At 42.0% G+C, this 23621-nt stretch overlaps 1 protein-coding gene across 1 annotated transcript in view; it reads right to left on the reverse strand.

Moving 5' to 3' along the window:
* Positions 1-23621, reverse strand: part of LOC127444647 (nuclear factor of activated T-cells, cytoplasmic 3-like) — a 137698-nt gene that overhangs the window by 21444 nt on the left and 92633 nt on the right. Inside the window, exons 7-9 of the mRNA XM_051704152.1 lie at positions 17535-17590; positions 17090-17216; positions 8987-10003 (exon numbers count right to left, since the gene is read on the reverse strand). Of these exons, the coding sequence (XP_051560112.1) occupies positions 8987-10003; positions 17090-17216; positions 17535-17590 (1200 nt within the window). The remainder of the gene's footprint in view (positions 1-8986; positions 10004-17089; positions 17217-17534; positions 17591-23621) is intronic.

Genomic DNA, 23621 nt, shown 5'->3' on the forward strand with positions numbered 1-23621 from the left:
GAGGCTCGGGCACTGATCCAGGGCAAGCATGTGTTGGTCCGGACGGACAACACGGCGACGGTAGCGTACATCAACCGCCAAGGTGGCCTATGCTTCCGTTGCATGTCACAACTCGACTGCCATCTCCTCCTCTAGAGTCAGCAGTGCCTCAAGTCGCTGCGAGCCACTCACATCCCGGGCGACCTCAACACCGCAGTGGACACGCTGTCACGACAGGTTACGCTCAGGGGAGAGTGGAGACTCCACCCCCAGGTGGTCCAGCTGATTTGGAGTAGATTCGGTCGAGCACAGGTAGACCTGTTTGCTTCCCGGGAATCCTCCCACTGCCCGCTTTGGTACGAGCAGGTAAGTTCCGGGAAGGCTGCCTGGGTGTACCGCTTGCGCATAGCGCCTTTTCCCTCCCCTGAGTTGAAGACGTGCGCTTTTGACTCCCAGTCTTGTTCAAAAGTTGCAATCCCTGGATGACTTTCCTCCTTAGCCCTGTGGCAGACGAGTTTGCAGAGAAACTCGCTGCCGGCCCAGTACATGTGCTAACTAAGCCCTGTACTGGGGTAGGTGCTCCACATGCGCTGGTTCCCCATAGGTGAGCCCATTTGATATATCTTCTGCTAAATCATTTCCCTGTCGGTAAACTGCGTCTTCCTTGGGCAGAGGTTCCTCTGCCCCCGGTCACCGTGTTTGTAGAGCTCCTCCCCCTTTGGGAATTGTATGCCACATGACATACTTCCGACAAGACTCGGTAAGACCATGTGACGTATTTCCACTCAAAATACCCCCCCCCCCATCCGGGCGGGGTGTGGTCTCCGTGGTGTCTTCCCCTTGGGAGTGTCATCCCCCCGATGTAGACACTTATGGCCCTCAGCCAAACAAAATTCCACTCTTTTTGGGGAGAAAAAAGAGGAAAAGAGGCCACGGCTGGGCTAGCCTGTCCCTATTTGTTGGGCAAGTCGACTTGTTCCCAAAGGACTGTTCGACGCTCATAAGAGCGTTGGGGGAGGTTACGTGACGGCCTGGTGTGCTGGCTACGAGGCACACAGCCGTCTGCCCGTCTCGCACCGCCAGTCCACGTAACACAGTTCAGCTTATTGTGGCATTCTGTATAGGGACCCCTAGTGTCACTACATCGAAACAACATCGAGTGAGTGACAGATAGGGAATGTCATGGTTACTTTTGTAACCTCTGTTTCCTGATGGAAGGAATGAGACGTTGTGTCCCTCTTGCCACAACACTGAACTACCCGCTGAAAAGGCCAGGACCTTGTCTCGGCTCCTCAGCACAAAACCTGAATGTGTGGTTGTATACCAGCTCCTTTTATACCCGTATGTCCGGGGGAGTGGCATGCAAATTCCACTCGCCAATTCCCATGTTCCATGGTGTTTGTTCCATCAGGGAACAGAGGTTACGAAAGTAACCAGGACGTTATCATACCATGTACATTTGCTTATCTACGGTGTTGAGAAAAAAATGCAACTGGACGGAGAATCTCACCTGCGTGTGCGCACCTCCTTTCCTCATCGCCTGACTGTCAGACTCATCAACTTGCCCCACACACACACATGCAGTGGAGAAAATGTCAGAGAGAAGTGACGGAGTCTGACATAAGTGAGTGTGTGTGTGAGTTAAAGCAGTGTTTCTCAACTGGTGTGTCACGACCCAAAAGTGGGTCGCAGGTCTATTCGTACTGGGTCACGGACAGCAGGGAAAGAACATGGTTCTCCCACTGAAGATATTTCGTCAGCCGTCCAAGTGATAGCCTATTTAGGACCGCCGAGGCAAATTTAATGATAATATCGCAATCAGCTAAAGGCTTCTCATCTGCACTTTCACACAAGTGTAACGGAACCAGCTCGTGATCATGATTTGCTCTTCACACTGGCGCGCGCATGCCACAACCAGGCTTCCCTCTATTGCGGAGTGCAGACCTCAAAACTGATGTGACCAATTTCAGTTCTAGTGAGACTTTTCTAGTTTAAAGGTGCAATATGTAACATTTTTCATGTAATATTCACCTTTTTTTTTGCCAATGTGTGAATGGCTTGTAACGCAACTTAAAAAATGAGCCCTTCCCGGACTTCCTAGTTTGCCTATTAAAGCCTGTAGACTGATGTTCATGCGAAGGGTGTGGGTCACTTTTGCCTGGAAAATCCAAAGGATGTGACATTTATGCGTGCACCCGAGAGCCTTGCCTCAGTGCTTCTCTTCCGCTATTCAACAGTGACAACAAACTGCAACACTAGGAAACGTTATCTTAGAGATGAAATCCAGCAAATGTCCGGCTCCCAGCACAACACCGACTCCTACACAAACTCAGAGTAAGCCAAAAAAACAAAAACAAAAACAAAAACATTTACTGAATCCTGTCTGGCTAAGCGGGAACGTGATCGTGGTTGAGTGAAAACTAGAGTGAACATCGGCAGGACATTTGATTCCTGGAAGGAACTTCATTCGGTTTTGGGGATCAAAACCGACCCTGAATTGGCATTCTTCTTATTGGACAGGTAAGCTTAAATAACTGCAAAGCATGTGAAATATAGTGCCATAAGGATTGATCTGTGTAATTTTAGCTAACTTGATCTTGCCTGCTAATGCTGACGAATTGCAAGCTACCTTGCTTCATAACTTTCAAATAATTTCAACGATCTTCTCTTTAAACTAAAAGTCAGGTATGCTGATTCAAAGTAACTGACATAATGTTCATCTGTAATTATTCAGCAAGGTAAACTACAATAACACATGAAATGAATGCTAGACAATGTTCAAGATAATGCAAAAAGCTCCATTCATTAGTGTAACGTAACTTGGTTATACAGAAAATACATACATTCTATTATTATAAAACAATAGGACATCGATATATCAAAATGACAGTTGTGATGGAATCACATCAATACTGAATTGTGTCAACATATTTATAATGTACAGTCTATTTTATAAACAGCTACTGTCATCATCCACCATATTTAGCTAACAGCTATTGATAAAGCTGGCTAGCTAGCTAACGCCGACATAGGCTATCGTATAAATGCAGTCAATGTATCATGCAAAGAAAAGTGATTACTTCAAACTACAGTCTCGCATAGTCAGACCTATATCCACACTTTGTTTTAGCCCTGTTCCAGCACTGGAGAGTCAAATATAATATACAGTCTCAAAGTTTGTAGTAAAACAATCATAACTGTGTAATTTTAATTATGCTACCTCATCTGTGATCATGATGCCGGTGAATCACGTTCAGTCTCGCTTCCCTATGGAGTCATGCTCGCGAGAGAGTGTGTGTGCGCGATCACGAGCAACAGGCTGCAGTTCACTTAATGGCCACAGGTGTCATTAATAACAAGGGTTTCTGAATTTTACATACTGCACCTTTAAAGCATTACGGAGGAAGTCAAGTCGAACCTCTCAAACAGTAGGCAGCCATGACATGCCAAACAGCACTGAGGAGGAAAAGAGCAACACTGTGCTATGCGCCAAAAAATTTAATAAAATCATTACACATCATCACGATTTTACATGAGTAAAAGTAACTGTTATGTTTTGACAAAAGGTTATAGTAATAGAAATATAGTTTCATATGAAATAATCTAAAGGTAGAATCTTTTAGACCTCATTTTATATCAACAGTGGCAGTTGTAGTTAAAGTTTCAAGATGTGTTTCAGCTAGTATTTTTTTTTTTTTAATAAATACTATAATTTGTTATTATTATTACTATTATTCAAGACTAGCTACACTGACCTAACCATGGTAATGAGGAGCCTTTCCTCCTGTGTAATATGTATGTTCTGTTTGAATTATGTTTGAAATTAGGAAACAAATGGGATAATAATGGGCTCATATAAGTAAATATGCTCTTCAATTTTTAAAAGGGGGGAGAGAAAATGTTGTTGTTGTCAACAACAAAAATAATGTCCTTGTACTTGAAAACCATGAACAAAACAATGCAACATAAAAGGAAATGCGACCCAGGGTACATTAAATACAGGTTACATTTTTACTATAGTGGGTCGCTACTTGACTTCCAATGTATAATCTGGGTCCTGAAGCAAAACCAGTTGAGAACCACTGAGTTAAAGGTACAGACAGGAGAGCAGTCTGGCTGCGCTGTCGTGCACATACAGTATATGTTAACTGTTAATAATCTTAGGACATTACTTTAAAAGCTCATGCAGCTGATTTTATTTTTCATTTAGTAGTTAATTTAACATGCTATGCTAACATGTAAACTAACATGCTTTAGTTATATAGCATGTTATAGTTACATGCTATTTTTTTTATCATGTTTATAATTCGGTTTATTATTATAATTCTGTTAGCTTTCTTATTTATTCTATTTATTTTCAAAAGGGAGACTTTTTTTTTTACACATACTTCCATTTAAAAAAATGGTTTCAAGTTTCAGTTATAATAAAGTGTTTGTTCAACCAAAAAAGGGTCATTGTAACTGAAAATAATAATTGTGTAATACCGTATACTTGATACCGTGAAACCGTGATATTTTCTGAGACGGTTATTGTACCATGAAAATCTCATACCGTTGCAACCCTAAAGCGGGATAATGTACAGTCAGACAGTTGTTATCACAAAATAACCCCCTTCAGGGTGATACAAGTCCTGATCACCCCGTCGGGTTTATTGTGCGATAACAACCAGCTGACTGTACATTATCCCTAACATATTGGTCGACCACTAATAATAAATAATTATGAATGGACATTTTGGATTTTGGTATATATATATATATGTATATATATGCAACATGTTCTACTCCTTTCATGTCAATAGTAGTGATGTTTGTATGTTTATGTGAAAGGCAGTTTATGTCAGTGACTGGAGATGTGCTCTGTTCTATTTTCAGTTTATGTCTGACCTCCTTAAAAACTCAGAGCTGAAGAGCTTCAGTCAGGATGACACTGACCCTATTTATAGTGTGTGCTTTGGGGAGGATACAGTCCCTGGTGGAATCAGTTCAAATTCAAAACTTCACTTTTTAAAAGGCTCAACTCCCTGCCATCTCACACACTGAACCCATGAGGATGTCTGTGTGAGTCTAATCCTATATGTGTGCAACATGCAGGCAGCGAGCACTCAATCATGCCTACTCTTCTTCAAATATAAGTGTGTGCACAGCTTTGTGTGTTGAGCGAATGTATGTATATTTGAAAACAGTGAATTAGTCCGTACACATTGGTGAATCAGTATGTGGCTGTTATTTTGTGTTAGTGTGTGTTGAGCTTTCTTATTGTTTACATAAACATAGATAAAAAAGGGGGCAGTTTAAATTACAAAGACGAATGCTGAATGCTTCTGGATTTAACTACACATACACACATGTCTAATCTGAGCAACTCTAGCTGTTTATTAACTCTGTCTGACTGCACATTTGAATCTTTAACTGAAGACAGACACAAAGCAGAAGTAACTTCACATTAACAAGCTTTGTTCCAGAATCTGTATCTTACAAACAAAATTGCTGGAATTTATGCTCATGAAATACAGCAGTTGTCTGCACAACTCTCATCAGTAGTAAAGAGTTTTGTGTAAGGACTCTATTCAGGACTGTTGTCTGTGCTTCTCACGTAAACACACCATCAGCAAAAGTATCCACATAAACACTGAATTAACGTGAAATCTGACAACTGATGTTTTTGCAGTAGTTTATAAACAGGCTCTCTCTCTGGCTATGTTCCAAATGGAATACTAGCATACTGCTTACTGTAAACTGCCTACTATATATTTTTTTTAAATATGTGATAGAGAATGCATTATGAAACTGTGTGCCCCAAACGACACACTATGCACTTACAAAATATAGTGTATGAATTTTCAAAATGTTTTTACTACATGGAAGCGTTGGCCGTTAGACAGCTGATGGAAGTGACATTTCAAACACAAGCGTTGTGTTGCCGCTAGCTTTAGCATTTTTGAATGATTTACCATCATATCATGCTGTGTGAATATGTATATTATTGAGATATTAGTGTTGAACTGAGGGTGGCTAGCTCAACTCACATTTGTAGGGTGCTGTCTTCACAGAAGTTTCGCTAGTTGCCATATTCTCCATTATTACTTCTACCTTTTTGAACTGTTGCCTTCTGGCAGGTACTACAGAGCACTGAGCACCAGAACCATCAGGCACAGGAACAGTTTTTTCCCTCAGGCTATCGATCTCATGAACAGTTAAAACTGCCCCATTGAGCAATAATTAATGTGCAATACACAGCTTAGTCTATTTATATTTATCCAACATACCACACCTCTTCTGCCATTTACATTCCCTTGCTTCTGTATATAACAGATTTGTATTTGTATATTGTACATACGTATATATATATATATATATATATATATATATATATATATATATATATATAGTCATATTGTGTTTTTCCATATATATTTTATTTTTTATTCACTTTTATTTTTATTCTATATTTTTATTATTATCTCTGTCTTGTTGCTGTATTGTTTGTGTGCAGGAAGCTTCTGTCACCAAAACAAATTCCTTGAATATGTAAACATACTTGGCAATAAAGCTCATTCTCATTCTGATTATTTACAATTGTTTTGCCAGACCAGCATCGCTGCTGGTAACTCCGCCCCTTCCGCTATGTACGGCAAGCCGCAAGCACTGAGTGCACAAAGTGTCGAACATTCCACACTCCGTTTTGACAGTTGAAAAAATGCATCATCTGGGTACTCGTAGTACACTTCTTTTTGTTGCATTTTCAGTGTGGACAAACTACTCTCACTACTAACACTACAAAATGGCATAGAATAGTGCAGAAGTGCGCGGTTTGGGACACACCTAATATATATTTTAAACAGTAGTATGCTACACTGTTACATGACCTTGTTACATGCGTCACATAACCTCATACATGAATGTTCTTTAAGTGGTGTCCACATATCTTGGACGGGAGAAAATGGTTACTTTGCATTTTTAATCCAATCTTATGTAACAAACATCTTCACTCCAGTCCATTCAAATGAGTCAAGAAAAAGTGCTAAAAAAAAAGGTGGCGGATATTACTTTTAGTGTCATAAGTTTTTTTGTGTTTGTAATGCCTGATCAGAAGTGTCTATTACTAATTCATGTTGTAGTTGATCACGTTCCATCAGTAAATTCAGTAAATTCACAAAATGTAGCCTTTTCATATAATTACATGAAGTACTGCACAGAAGTGTTATATGATATGTTAGATACACTATATGGCCAAAAGTTTGTGGACATCCCCTTCTAATTAACGAATTTAGTTACTCCATTAAATCCAGTAAAGAAAAACCTTAATGTTTCTTTATGTAATGGCTTGGGCTTTGTGTGCTTCCAAATTTGTGGCAACTGTTTGGGGATAGCCCTTTTCTATTCCAGCATGACAATGCCCCCGTGAACAAAGTGTGGTCCATAAAGAAATGGTTTACTGTGTTTGGCGTGGAAGAAATTGACTGGCCTGCACAAAGCCCAGACCTGAACCCCACTGATCAGTTTTGGGGTGAACTGGAACAGCAACTGTAAGTCAGGTCCCATCGACCAACATCAGTTCCTGACCTCACTGATAGCCTTGAGTCTGAATGAGAGCAAATCCCTGCAGCCATGTTACTACATACAGTATAGTGGAAAGCCTTCTGAAAAGAGTGGAAGCTGTTATTACAGCAAAGGGGGAAATTGATGCCTAAGGTTTTGAAATCAAATGTTCATCAAGCACATATGGTGTCCACAAACTTTTGGCCATATAGTGTATGTTAGCTTATACCATGGTCAGTTCGAATACTCAATGCTGATTGGCTGGAATGCCTGCGGATCAAACCATTGAATGCACAGGTAGTTCCAGTCAGTTTTATTTACCATTTTATATTAATGCGCCTACTCTGCTGTCCTCCACTTCGCATCAGGTGGTTCTTCGCCTCCACGCCGTGCATTTGAAATCATTTAACGCACACCTAGTTGTGTATTATTCCTTATTTAGAACTGCAGGGAGCACATGATGGAATGTTAGTATAGCAGGCAAATCGGAACTGGAATAAACTGGAAACAGAGATACATTTAACTTGACCATTTGGCTATATGTGATGTCTTAGAAAGCTTCATACAATCTTTGCATACTATGCACAGTCTCCTAAATACTTTATAAATAGTACAAGTAATATTGTAGTATGATATTCCAAACATAGCTTCTCTCTGTCCCTCCCCCACACTACTGCTGTTAGGTCTCTTTCCAGTTAATAAGGATTACTGGCGTGATGAATCTAACCAGTGTCATGACACTCTTAATATCTGAAACCTGTCATCTACTGTAAGAACCCCAGGCAACTTCTGCATGCAAATTCACTTTAGTAAATTTTCTCTAAGCAACAAGTATGAAGGATGCTTTCAGGTGTTTGCTTGTTTATTAGTATATAGCTATGTTCTTATTCTTCTGGTTCCTTTTCAGGATAAGCTACTGCACAAATACACACATATTATTCACCCTTGTATGTTAGATTAACATACACCAATGGAAAGATTAAATTACTACGTGTCCCAATAATTCTCTATTATCTATAAATTACCATTTATGAACAGACTTAATCAGCTCAAGTTAATTCCTCATGTGCTATAGATACTTCAGCAAAGTCAGAAAAACAAGAGAGCATATGCAAAAAGACTGGCCCGTGGGACTCCTGCCAGACAGATCAGCTAACATTGTAATTTTGGTCATTGTAGCTAATTGATTAAAGAAGATAATAGTCCCAATTGCTCCAATCAAATTATGCAAGAGCTGCTCAGATTATAGCATGAGTGCTCCAGTCAAAAGTCAATTCACAACTGTGTACCTACACCGTATTTTTGATTGATCGCTGAAACCTCAGACGTTCAGTGAGGTTTATTTGAAACTAGTTCCTCACAACACCTTTTACACTGTATGTAGTTTGAATCTGGATAAAAAATAAAGAATAAAAATAAATCTCTGCTCAGTGCATTAAATATATTATGAAGGACAAAGACTCACCATCATCAAGTGTAATGTCCTGCAGGCCAATGTTACGGAAGGTGGGCTCTCGATCTTCTGGCTCCTGCTTGATGCTCACCCTCTCTCCCTGTTGCGTCAGGGGGTGCACCATGGACCCTGCTGGGGACAGTGCAGCCAAGACAGGGCTGCTAGCCTGAGGAGAAGGCTGTCCAGATAGTACAAGGGGCCCCAGGGGGCTGTTGGATGTGGGAGAAGGAGAGGTGGGCGAATGGTAGGGGAGAGAATGGAGCTGGGGGGAGGAGGGCCCAGAGTGGGGAGATGATACCATATGGGTAGGAGCACCTGAGGGTGTGGGGCAGGAGGCAGACCTCTGCCCGGCTGGATGGTAAACCAGAGGGTGCTGGAGTTGTGGTGCTGGCTGTCCTAGCGTGTGAGTAGGTGAAGGGACCTGTCCTGGAGTGGGGCAGTGGTAGCCTAAAGAGTGAAGGTGAGGGGCAGAGTGAGCCATAACTTGGCTGCTACTTGTACAAGCCACATGGCTAGGGTTGGAGCCAGGAACCCCTGCTACTCCAGAGGTGGGTGTTGAAGATGCAGGGCAATACACCATCCCTAGACCCAGGGTGTGACACCCAGCTGGGTCAGCCTGGAAGGTCATACGCTCGTAGGCCTGTGGGGAGCCCGCAGACATAGGAAGACTATGCTGGCCGTTGATGGGCATGTTGTGCTGTAGATGTGGGTAAGAATGCCTGGCAGTGGCAGCAGGTCCTGGGTGGAAGGGCATCTGACATTCAGGAGGCACATTCAGCCCTTGAGCCTGAAGGTGGGGCAGGTGAGGAAGAGTGGGGGAGCCCATTGGTGCGCAGGGGGCCTGTAGTGGGTGTAGGCCTGCAGCCAGGCCACGTGGGGAGCTGGACAGAAGGCCATCTGATGGGTGGGAGTGCTCTGGGGAGGACAGCGGCTGAGTGCAGACCAAACTGGCAGCATGGACCAGAGGCATGGACATGGGTGGCACAGCAGGGGAGTCAAGCTCATCTCTATGTTCTTGCTTGACCAGGACTGTAACGGTGGAGAGAGAGAGAGAGAGAGAGAGAGAGATACATAGATGCAAAAGAAAGAGAGAAACAAAGTGAAATTAGGAGAAAAACTTGAAAATCTTAACAACTGAAATGGCAATTGCGATGAACTACCGTATTTTCTGGAAATAAAGTCGCACCGGGTCAAAATCGCATTGTTGAGAGAAAAAAACACATAAAAGTCGCATCAGCATCCGGCAGGCACTAGGACCCGGGAACAGCCACCAGACTTCCCTTCACCGGTTCAGATATCAAATGCGCTCTGTGAAGATTACAGTACCTCAGAATCTACACATCGTATCACAGTGTTTTTTGCTTGTTTTAAATGGGAGAATTTGCTTGAAGTAATCATGTTTAACAGTTTCTCATTTTCTCAATGTTTCATGAAAGAAAAGCGACAAGTAAGCCACATCTGTTTATAAAATCAGTAATTCCCTATCTGTCACTCACTCGAAGTTGTGTCGATGTAGTGACACTAGGGGTCACTCTTGGGAGCCCCAAACACCTCTGCTTTTTGAAAAAAGGAATTGGCGAGTGGAATTTGCATGCCACTCCCCCAGACATACGGGTATAAAAGGAGCTGGTATGCAACCACTCATTCAGATTTTCTCTTAGGAGCGGTGCTATTCATTGAGCTGAATTCATCCGGCGAGTTCATTCACCTCATCTGCTGGATTTATGGCACATTTCAGCGGCTTCTACCCCTCTGAACCCATGGAGTGCAGAGAACGCCCCTGGGCTCCCATCCTGGGCCTGTAGGTTTACATCGTCTCTGAGGGCTAAGGCTGGACAAGCCGCCTCCACCCTGCACACCATGGCTCTCCTGCAGGTACACCAAGCCAAGGCACTAAAAGTGCTGCACGAGGGTAGTTCTGACCCGGGATTGATGCAGGAACTGCGCTCGGTGACCGACCTCACTCTCAGGGTGACGAAGGTCACGGCGCGGTCTCTCGGGCAGGCGATGTCCACCCTGGTGGTCCAGGAACACCACCTTAGGCTCAACCTGGTCGACATGAGAGAGGCTGAAAAGGCACGGTTCCTTGATGCCCCCATCTCCCAGGTTGGCCTGTTCGGCAACACCGTCGAGGACTTTGCCCAGCAGTTCTCGGCAGTGAAGCAGCAGATGGAGGCCATTCAACACATCCTGCCCCGGCGCGGCTCAAGACCCCGCACCCCGTCTGCTCGTTGACAAGGGCGTCCTCCTGCAGCAACAGCACTGGCTCCGCCGCAGCCCGCCCCCGCCCCGGCATGGAGCCCACCGCAGGAAGCAGACACCACCCGTCTCAGACAGTAGTTCCACTGAAACTTTTTCAGAGACTCCTGGGGCATATGGCATCCTCAGCGGTTGAAACACCGCTCAGGTTGATGCATATGAGACCACTTCAGCACTGGCTTAAGACTCGAGTCCTGAGATGGGCATGGCGCCGTGGGACACATCGCGTGGTCACCACGCCGATCTGTCGCCGCCTCTTCAGCCCTTGGACCGACCTTGCATTTCTACGGGCAGGGGTCCCCTAGAGCAGGTCTCCAGGTGCGTCGTGGTTACGAAGGACACCTCCAAAGGACCTTCTTTCTGAGGGATGGGGCACCATCTGGCACCCACGACCAGACCTCTGGAATCTTCATGTCTGGCCCTTGGATGGGACGCGGAAGACCTGCGGTGGTAGACACGATCACTCAGGCTAGGGCTCCCTCTATGAGGCGCCTGTATGCCTTGAAGTGGCATCTGTTCACTAAGTGGTGTTCTTCCCGATACGAAGACCCCCAGAGATGCGCAGTCAGATCGGTGCTTTCCTTCCTGCAGGAGAGGCTGGAGGGGCGGCTGTCCTCTTCCACCTTGACGGTGTATGTAGCCACCATTTCGGCACATCACGAGGCAGTGGATGGTAAGTATTTGGGGAGCACGACTTAATCATCAGGTTCCTGAGAGGTGCTAGGAGGTTGAATCCCTCCAGACCGCGCCTCATGCCCTCGTGGGACCTCTCTGTAGTCCTTAGGGGTCTACGGGGTGCTGCCTTTGAGCCTCTGGAGTCAGTTGAGCTTAAGGCGCTCTCTTTGAAGACTACCCTCCTGACTGCTCTCACTTCCATCAAGAGGGTAGGGGAACTGCAGGCGTTCTGTTAGCGAATCGTGCCTGGAATTCGGTCCGGGTTACTCTCACGTGATCCTGAGACCCCGACCGGGCTATGTGCCCAAGGTTCCCATGACCCCGTTTAGGGATCAGGTAGTGAACCTGCAAGCGCTGCCCCAGGATGAGGCAGACCCAGCTTTGGCGTTGCTTGGTGTGCTTTACGCACCTATTTTGATCGCACGCAGAGCTTTAGAAGCTTTGAGTAGCTCTTTGTCTGCTTTGGTAGACAGCGGAAAGGAAGCACTGTCTCCAAACAGAGGATCGCCCATTGGGTCGTTGACGCCATCGTGATGGCATATCACACTCAAGACGTGCCGCCCCCCCGTGGGGTTACGAGCCCACTCTACTAGGAATGTAGTGGCCTCCTGGGCCCTGACCAGTGGCGCCTCTTTGGCAGACATCTGCAGAGCAGTGGGCTGGGCAACACCCAACACCTTTGCGAGGTTCTATAATCTCCGGGATGAGCCGGTTTCGTCCCATGTGTTGTCAGGTCCGAACAGGTAAGTTCTGGGACAGCTGGATGGGTGTACCACTTGCGCATAGCGCCTTTCCCCTCCCATTAGGTGCAGACGTGTGCTTTTGACTCCCAGTCGTGTTCACAAGTTGTGATCCCTGGATGACTTTCCTCCTTAGCCCTGTGGCAGACGAGTTTGCGGAGAAACTCACTGCCGGCCCAGTATGTGTACTAATTAGGCCCTGTACTGGGGTAGGTGCTCCACATGTGCTGGTTCCCCGTAGGTGACCCCATGTGATATCTTCCGCTAAATCGTTTCCCTGTCGGTAAACTGCATCTTCCTTCAGAGGCCCCTCTGCCCCCGGTCACCATGTTTGTAGAAACTCCTTCCCCCTCGGGTAGGACCTACCATGGGACTTCTCCACATGACTTCCGACAAGACTCGGTAAGACCATGTGATGTATTTCCACTCAAAGTACCCCCCCTTCTCTGGGCGGGGTGTGGTCTCCCCTTGGGAGTGACACCCCCCCCGACGTAGACATTTATGGCCCCCAGTCGGTTAACAAATTCCAATCTTTTTGGGAAGAAAAAAGAGGAAAAGAGGCCACAGTTAGGCAGTCGCCTTGTTCCCGAAGGACTGTTCGACGCTCATAAGAGTGTTGGGGGAGGTTACGTGATGGCCCGGTGCGCTGGCTACGAGGCACACAGCGGTCTGCCCGTCTCGCACCGTCACTCCACGTCACACAGTTCAGCTAGTTGTGGCGTTCTGTATAGGGACCCCTTGTGTCACTACATTGACACAACGTTGAGTGAGTGACAGATAGGGAATGTCCTGGTTACTTTCGTAACCTCTGTTCCCTGATGGAGGGAACAAGACATTGTGTCCCTCTTGCCACAACACTGAACTACCCGCTGAAATGGCCGGGACCTTGTCTCGGCTCCTCAGCACAAAACCTGAATGAGTGGTTGCATACCAGCTCCTTTTATACCCTTATGTCCAGGGGAGTGGCGTGCAAATTCCACTCGTCAATTCCCATTGGCCTTTTTTCAAAAAGCAGAGGTGTTTGTGGCTCCCAAGAGTGACCCCTAGTGTCACCACATTGACACAACGTCTCGTTCCCTCCATCAGGGAACGGAGGTTACGAAAGTTACCAGGACGCTCTATGCTGTGCACAAATAAACAGCTTTTAGTCAAATAGTAAAATAGTGTGCCTGTTGTATCGTTCATTAATGTTAGCGACTGTGGATATTTCTGATATTTGCAACCCTCTTTGCAAATGTATTAATTATCCGGTTCACTGACTGAATGTTTTTACTACGAGTGTGATGAAACGTCATTTAGTGGGCATGTGAGGAGTTGCGTATGACAGCGGACTAGAGTTTTGTTAGAACAATAATGATGGACAAAATATTTTAACTGGTTGCATAAAGTACATTGCAAAGGCAAAATATTCTGAATTGGCAACTTTAAAACGCTTCTACCATCTCTATGACTGATGTTTTCATCTGTATTGTTGCACTTGTGTTTGACCAGCTGGCATCATTTGTGTATAAATTATGTATATGTCCTGTTTCAGTGACGTCACTTTTCCCCGCAGCCACATATTTGTGACCATCAGCGGGAGGAAACAATGGCGGTGAATGGCAAAACACCCCAAAACGATATCAAGAAAAACATAAAAAAAATTGCTTTTGATCCATGCCAAGTCCCAGGAAAAATGTAAACAGGTCTGAAGACAGCACAAATATTACCAAATTGAACTTTCGCGGACATACTGTAAAAATACATTTTATCCACGATTGATCCATGGACATAGGCGAGTCTGATGTGTGACCGGCAAGTACATACGCCCACCGGCACATCACCGTAAACATCTCTCATTCAGAAGTTAAGGGATTTATATTCCGGAATATGGTATATGCAAAAGGACCGGAAAAATACTTTTTGAGTGTCACGTATTTGGTACTTTTCAGTAATATTCACCTTTAAGGGATTTTATGATACTTTTACTGTGATCAAGTTATTTGATAATGGCATCACTTTAGCATACCAAACAGATTAACTCTTCTGGTTTGACATTCACAGCACTAATTAACTCCTGTTCCATTTCCCATCTCCTTAAAACTGACTACAAAATTATGACTAACATATGTTCAAAAATTATGCCCAGTATAAAATTTGTACACATCTCAGTATGAGCCACTCTTTTCACTCTCGTCTCATCTCATCTCCTCTCATAAAATGCTCACACAATGAGTAACAGCGACATAGCGTTCAGTAACCCATTTCCCAATCTGCCATTTCCCTGGCCCGCAAGTGTGGGGGATATTTTTACTTGCCGTGGACTCTGAGAGAGCATATGTTGCCTGCTTGAGTGCCATGTAAATCAGTGCTGTGTTTGGGAGATGAAGAATGCTGTCTGCCCTCCAGCATAGCTCCAAATGGGAACTAAAATCCAGTTCACAGCCCATACGCTACTGCAAGGCCATTGCTGCAGTAAAACTGTAGTTTCCGTAAGTGCCATGTGTGGGTGTGTTTAAGTCGTGTTACTCACTGTACAACGTATCCACAATCCACAACGTACATTAGTTTCAGTTGATAACTGAAACTTCAAGCTAAGAACATACATTTCCAGGTGTATTTTGGACCAAAGCTGGTGGATTTGTCTGTGGCCAAGAGAGAAGCCTCAGATGTTCAGTGAGATTTATTATTAACTACTTCATACCATGGCCAACACCATTCACACTGTATATAGTTTGAATATGAATTAAGACTGTATCTCTGCTCATTGCACTGGACCTCTTATTCATTACTCATGAAGTGTTTGGCTCTACCCTTAAAACACAGCACCTCAGCCCTCCCCCTGCCATGCCACTTTCTCAGCAGGCTGATGCCTGTTCAGTATATTGGCTGCCTGTGCAGTCATCTGATTGGCTGAGGCCCAACGGGTTAGTGTGGAAAACAGGAAACCCTAATTTGAGTGGGTGCTTTGTGGAGCGAAGAGGGTGGGCGGGAGGCTGGGCCTATCTCGCTCTCTTGCTCTCCCTCTCTTTTTGTCTTTCTCAATCTATTCTACAGTAAACTCAGGTTAGCATGCAACTCAGAGATTGAGGCAGAAAAAAAAGTTGCTCACGTGTGATTTATTCACGCCAACACTGTTTTTCAGTTTGACTCACTTTGGGAAAATAATAACAAACCAGTTTATTTCTAAGAGAACCGGACACAACTGCACTTTTTATTACAACTCTATGAGCCATAATTAGATGTCACCTTTTACTGCACTCTAGGTGTTATAAAAGGCGATGCCGATTTAAAAAGCAGAGCAACTAAATGCAATGGTGTAATGTGTCTACACAACACACGTCATACAAATTATTATTAAAATACTGTGAATGATCAATCTCAAACTCATGATTCAACAAGTGTTATCATGGGGAAATCTCAGAAAATGCAAAGCAATTCTGTAGACTATGACTACTAGGGCAGATAATGCCAATAGGAGATGAGGGAATGATAGTGTTTAATTAGAGAGAGAACAACAGAAAACAAAGGGCATTGAGGGGGGTCCAGTTCTTGAATACACCTGCTTTGCATGCCTCTAGCCACCTGTAAATCATGCTAAATCTTGTTTTAAGGTGTTTTACATGAGCGGTTACCAGGTGCTCAACTGTTACTGGAACAACCTCATCCCTAACCACACTGGTGCACAGTGCAGAGGAACGCTGGCAAGATCAAACGGGTGACTCTGTTGTGAGAACCCACATGTGTGCGATTCTTGTTACTGTTATGTGAAGTTAGCAAGAACTATTTTGCATGAATTTAAGTCACATAATTGTGTTTCGCAGTAAGGCTAGACCCAGTCTCATTCTAACTCTCTTCACAATATGGGCATCACCCCAAATTTCAGTTAATTTTGTATTGTGATATATCAAATATCATCATACATAACAATGAACAACACTTTGTTCTACGTAAAATGGCATCACATACAAAATATTGTTTTATTTTGATTTGGCTTTTTTTTTGTAATGCAGTAAAATCCAAACTGACCCCATAAGCTGCATTTGAATGCAGTTGAGGCATTCAGAAAATGTGAAGCAGTGCTACAGTAATTTTCTATTTATTTATGTAGTTTATTTAGGCAGTTGACAAATATCATGAACATTCTTTTTTTTTTTTCAACATCAAGAGTTTAGGTTATAATGTATATGAAAGTGTAAAAAAAAATTATTAAATGGAAAGTGTGTATTTTTAGATGCTGTAACTGGTCTTTTTCTTTAAAGTGTTTAACTATTATTGCTTTTTGCACTTAAATGGTCCTGCTGTGTGACAAAAACATTTTTAAAAGTACAAATATTCCTTGAAGTCTTTAAATATATCCACATCTAAGCATTACATTTAAGCAGACACTTAACAGCAAAAGAGTGATTATTTTATTTAGTTTTTTATTCAGGAAATGTGTGCAACTATGTGGAATGTGTACCTGGCAGATAAGTAAAGCGTTGAGATTGGCTTCTTTTCCGTTTGCCATTGCACACATAGAACTGCACCTGCACTGCTGAAGTGACCGTCTTACTGTGATATGGAGGCACCTCCACCACAATGCTCGACTACAGATGGAGACAGGAAACATATCACAACAATAAGAGAGTGATGTCCTACCACAGCTCTGGAAATGAAATTCACATTTTCATTTTAGTTCAAATAATCACAAATTGCTACAAGATGCAAAAGATCGGAAACTTTATTTCACTAATCAATATCATTAATGTCAGAAGCAAACTTCTCACATGAAGCACACAAAATACTGTGAATTTAATCAGAAGACACTACAATGTGTTCAAGTCTACTTAGTTCATGTTATTTATGTCTTGCATATTGTCTTGTTGGCAAATATTTTCAGTGTTAAAAGGAAAGTATTCACTCACTCCTTGACTCTTCTCTCTGATGATCTTCGCTTCAACCTCCCACTGTGGTCGTCCATCTGAAAAAAGTAAAGTGTTAGCTGTATACACACAAATAACCTCTTAACTGACCTGAATGAAACTTTGTGTGCCAAATCGTGAGAGGCAAAGTTAGCTAAACCGGCCCTCTCCTCATTATCCTCATCATTATCCTTGTCATCATTATGTCTTCAAGTTCACTTGCTGTAGTTAGGGACTGGAGCTATGTGAACTAGAGATTTCATTTACAATTAGCCAAACAGCATGTGACGAGGAGGAGGGCGTGGCCGAGCCGTGAGGATGCACGCCCAGCGCTGAGTTGCCCAGTCAGCGGGAGAGGGATAAAGGAGGAGCCAGGGACGCCAGAGAGAGAGAGAGAAAGAGAGATGCACGAAGTTGTGTGTGTGCGCATCAGTTTTATTTTATGTTTAAGTTCCTTTGTGTTATTAAAAGTTTACGTTGACTGCTCGGCCGGTTCACGCCTCCTCATTGCCCTTTGTGAACCCGTTACACAGAGTTAAGTTTCATGACATTCACTAGGGAGCTCTACTGCTGCATGTTTCTAAAGGTGCTCATCCACTGGATCCAGAGAGAAGCTTGACAAATTATGCCTTGCCAACAGAATAATACAATGAGAAATTGAGTTTGTACGCAAACTATAAGCCTTTTTCCACACAAGGAAAGAGACTCAATTGCTTGAATAGATCAAAATGTCAGCTCTAGGCAGGCAATACATACAACACTGACCTGACTACGAAAACAGATGTCATATTAAATATTCCCATGTAAGAGGAGGGCTAGTTCAAATGCTGGAGCAGTTTTTGGCAGGGGAGCAAAGTAACTGAGTAGAAATACTTATAAGTATTATTTGGGATCTGTACTTTACTCGAGTGCAATTTAAACTGAATACTTGTACTTTTACTTAATTACATTTCCAAGAAAAATAGTACTTTTTACTCCTTACAATTTTATTAAATACTCGTTACATTTTTGCAGATCATTTTATTTAGTCTTACTGGACTGAAGCCGCCTTTTCACTGCATCCGACAATCGACAGATGACAGACCAGAGGTCAGTCATTTCAAATGGAGTGTCGCACGTCGGCTGTGAGGAGTTCCGACCATCTGCAGAGGCGGAATTTCAGATCTGATTTGAGCTTCAGATATGTTGAAATATTAGTGCGACTAGACCATACGTGACCGCCCGACTGAATGTGATTTATTCATTCAAAACTATGAGCACGAAGTGAGAAACACTGACGGTTTTTGTCCTCAACTTAATTCTACGCCTGCTACTTCTACAGATTGGACAGTTATGAAGTCAAAATAGTCATTCAAGTTGTAAATACAGTACTGTGCAAAAATTTTAGGCACTTGTGAAAAATGTTGCATAGTGAGGATGTCTTCAAAAATAATGAAATAAATAGTTTTCATTTATCATGTAATGTCATACAAAGTCCAGTAAACATAAAAAAGCTAAATCAGTATTCGGTGTGACCACCTTTGCCTTCAAAACAGCACCAATTCTCCTAGGTACACATGGACACAGTTTTTCTTCGTTGTTGGCAGATAGGATGTTCCAAGCTTCTTGGAGAATTCGCCTCTATCTATTTAGTCTGTCTCAATTGCTTCTGTCTCTATATGTAATCACAGACTGACCCGATGTTCAGTGGGGGGCTTAGTGGGGGCCATGACATCTGTTGCAGGGCTCCCTGTTCTCCTATTCTAATCTTTTCTATTTGCAAAAGTAATGTTTAAGAGTCTAACATTTATATTTCCTATTGACACACTAAAGCTGAAGATATACGTAAATAACCATCTTAAGACAAATGCTTTTGTGAAACATCTTATGTGCCTAAGACTTTTGCACAGTACTGTATTTATATAAAAACAAAAGGCTTTTGTAAATAAATGTGTACATGTCATTTATTTCTGCACTTGCCTTCATATTTAAATAATATCTATGAATTTCTACTCCCTATTTGCTGAATTATTATTGTTGTTGTTGTTGTTGTTAGGCATCTATTAATTATAATAGCTATAAAACCACCAATAATAATCATAATAAAAATAATGGAATCTGCTCAACAGCAAGGTTTGGTAGCAAACTTCAGAAAACAATTCACAAAACCAACAACATTACTAACTTTCTTCAAAGCTTATTTTGACATTTTTTTCTTAAGGGGCTGGGTGCTCTGACATCACAATCCATGAGTGCCTTCTCTCATGCCACAAACATTGCGAGACTGTTTGCTGAAAGCGAGTGAAATGTTCTCCCGAACAGATGAGGTTTTTAAGGTTAATGTTCTATCGAGATTTAAATAAACAAAACCTACTTCCCTTCCCTTCCTAAACCTTAAACCTAACCGATAGTGTAAAAAAAAAAAAATTTTAACATTTCTGAAGCAACCACAACATTTTGTGGTGGTTCTATGACACTTTTGGCTCATCACCAGAGGTGGGTAGTAACGTGCTACATTTACTCCATTACATTTACTTGAGTATCTTTTTGAAAAAAAAAATAAATAAATAAAAAATAATAAAATTACTTTTAGAGTAGGTTTAAAAGTGGGTTCTTTTTACTCTCACTCAAGTAAATTTCTAATGATTTTTTTGAACTTTTACTTCTTTACAATGGGCGGCGTTCCTGTCGTTACATTACTAGGTTTAATTTTAGTTTATGTGTAATTTATTGAGAGATTATTGAATGGGACTTTTATGACAGGAAGTTCACACAGCTGCGCGTGCTGCTGACAGACTGTCACTTAAGTCATCAATGCTGCAGCATCAAACTCTTCAAAGTGAAACACTTTCTTCGCTCCGCACAGTGAAAAAAGAATAGTTTCGTCATGCAATGCCTTCATTTAACACCAAGACAAGCTGATATTTCAAGATTAAAATCTCAGCTTCAATTTAAGGCAGCACGTCGAGGTAAGTTTTGGCTCTAATGCTAACACGGGCTTTTCTGTGTAATGTGATGGTCATTTTCAGGGTGATAATGTAACTGAGCTCTTATGACATCATTTTTTAAGTGTACATTTTTAAATCAATATATCAGTGCGCTTTGTCCCACGTCCTGCATGTCATGAGCAGTATTTATGCATTTACTGGAAACTATTGCAGCTACTTCGGGCGGATTAACTGTATAAATCCATGTAAACATCCTAGTTAAGTGTAAATGCCTTTTGCTCTGCCGTTCGCGTGATTGGCAACTGGAGTGCGAACAGACAGCATTTCTGCATGTGCACAAACACATTTTATCAAATAAAGAGTACATTTTAAAATGTATTTGTATGCTTTGCCTCTCTATATGTTATTATGTTATTTTAATCAAGAAATGATTTATCAAAAAGTAATTTAATACACTCAGCATGAAATAAAACATTGCAGGAGTGAAGGAAGCAGTAAACTCCCAGTAGGTATGTCTTCCCCATGGTGGATTGTGGGCAGTTAACCATTGTCGAGTGTACATCAAATGTACACTCTAAATTTTAGTGCATTGTAGGTAACAATGAGTGAACAAAAGTAGGTAAAGAGCGGCTCACTCAGAATTCAGAAACTCCTACAAAATGGCAGACACTCGAAATAGTGCACTATATAGTGGATAGGGGGCGGTTTCAGACACAGCGAGTGTTCCATGACCGGGGTTGGCGCCCTACGCACTAGGCTGCATACTCTGCCTTTAGAGAGCGGCGGTACTGCTGTACAGAACTAATGATCTAAATTCTTTCGACACTGAAAACTGTAACTACACTGAAATAAGAATCCATGCAGGACTTTAAAAGCTATGAAAGAGCAAAAGTAGGTATTAATAAAGCATGATCTTGCTTTGGTTTATATTTCAGCATTATATATATTGTCCTTGTGGGACATTTACATGTTTTCACCGTAATAATTACTAGAAGTGTTTCAAAACCTCTCTTCTTATTGACAAGTTCATCCAGATCTGACAAGAGCCCTTAAAGGTATAGTTCACCCAAAAAATGTAATTCTAATTATTTATTCACCCTTATGCCACCCCATATGTGTATGACTTTCTTTCATCTGCTGAACTCAAATTAAGATTTTTAGAAGAATTTCTCAGCTCTGTAGGTTCATACAATGCAAGTGAATGGGTGGCAACAGTTTAAAGCTAAACAAAATCACATAAGTCAGCATAAAAGTGATCCATAAGACTCCAGTGGTTAAATCAGTATATTCAGAAGCGATGTGATAGGTGTTGATGAGAAACAGAGAAACAGATCATCTTCACATCACTGCTGGGCAGGGAGAAGAATGTCTTGCAAAAAATGACAAATATTGATGTTTCTCATCCACACCTATCATATCACTTCTGAAGATATGGATTTAACTACTGGAGTCTTATGGATTACTTTTATGCTGCCTTTATGAGCTTTTTGGAGCATCAACATTTTGGCCTAGAGAGCTATAATATTCTTCTAAAAATCTTAATTTGTGTTCTGCAGAAGAAAGGAAGTCATACATATGGCATGAGGGTGATTAATTGATGAGAGAATTTAAATTTTTGGGTGAACTATCCCTTTAAAGTGATAGCTCAGCCATAATTTAATATTCTGTCAACACTTCCCTACCCTCATGTTGTTCCAAACCCATGTGACCCTTTGTATTATGTGGAACACAAAATATGTTAGACAGAATGTTAAAGACTGACAGTCTTCACTTTCAAAATATGGAGAAAAAAAACATTCAATGAAAGTAAATAGTGACTCAGGCAAACATTCTGTCTAATATCTCCTTATTGTGCTGCGCATATGCAACACAATTTGATCACACTTAAACAAGCTTGTAAATGTAGTTGATTATGTAATGCAAATGTTAAAATGAGTCATGCACTATAGTAAATGTGTTTATACAGTATGTCTTAAGATAGCATTGAGTAAGGAACATAGTGAAAAGTGTTTATGAATTGATAATCTGCTGTTTTACTCGTGATTTGAGTGAAAAGGGATTAAAGTCATTGTTGTTTTAGCACCTCTAGTGTTAATTTCACCATGAAATTGCCATGTTACGTACAACAGGCCACATAAAAATCATTTTGCAAAAATGTAGTTATTGTAACATGTTTCTATGACCAGGTTGTGAATGCCACTGGGGGAAAGACAGTCATTAGAGACAGTAAAAAATCGACTTCACAAACCAATCGAATTTAACATCTCCTCTCACACAATCTCCTCTCTTGATTTACTTTTTACTTTTTTAATACTTAAGTACAATTTAATGTAAATACTTTTTTTTACTTTCACTCAAGTATGTTTTTGGCTAGATAATTGGACTTTTAATTTAGTAAAATTTTCACTCAGTATCCATACTTTCATTTAAGTATAACTTCTGAGTACTTTTTACACCCCTGATATTAGGGGAGTGACTTCTTCACAGCAGGCAACTCCAGAGCCTCTTTTAATGAAAAATCTGATCAGAATTAGTCTGTTTGCTCTTGGTGAAAGAACAAGAGTAGACGATTGGGACCCTAGCAGTTAAAGATGTCACGTATAAAACCAGCAAAATCCTGTGGTGAATTTGTTCCAGCATCCAAAATGTCCTACTACTTGTGTTGTCTGGTTGGAATCATAAAGAGATGTGTGGAATAACTTTACTGTTGAATCATGGAAGAATCTGAGGAATAATCTTATTTATTGGAGACTACCTTCATGCACGTCCTCCTGTGGAGAGGCACAGGCTCTTTCGGAAACATGCTGTCACTTCCAATTTTTCCTTTGAAATAAAACTAATCAGCTGTGCAGACTTCTAAAAGACAGAAAATGAATGCAGGGGAAGGGAAATCCGGGAAGGGAAAATAGTCACTTCACGCATCATAAATTACATAAGCTACACAAACAGCAAGACACAGGTCTGATTTACACTCAAGTTTGCTTTTGACAGGAGTCTGACACAGTCAAACAGCAGTATAATCCCAAGAATTTCTATGAGTAATGTTGCATTTAATGTTTGTGTGTGCACGTGTGTGTGGGTGCATGTGTGCCCACAAAATCCTCTAAAAGACAGGAGGCCTGGGTAGCTCAGCGAGTATTGACGCTGACTACAATCCCTGGAG

The sequence above is a fragment of the Myxocyprinus asiaticus genome, chromosome 1, assembly GCF_019703515.2.
Source record: "Myxocyprinus asiaticus isolate MX2 ecotype Aquarium Trade chromosome 1, UBuf_Myxa_2, whole genome shotgun sequence".
Lineage (NCBI taxonomy): Eukaryota > Metazoa > Chordata > Actinopteri > Cypriniformes > Catostomidae > Myxocyprinus > Myxocyprinus asiaticus.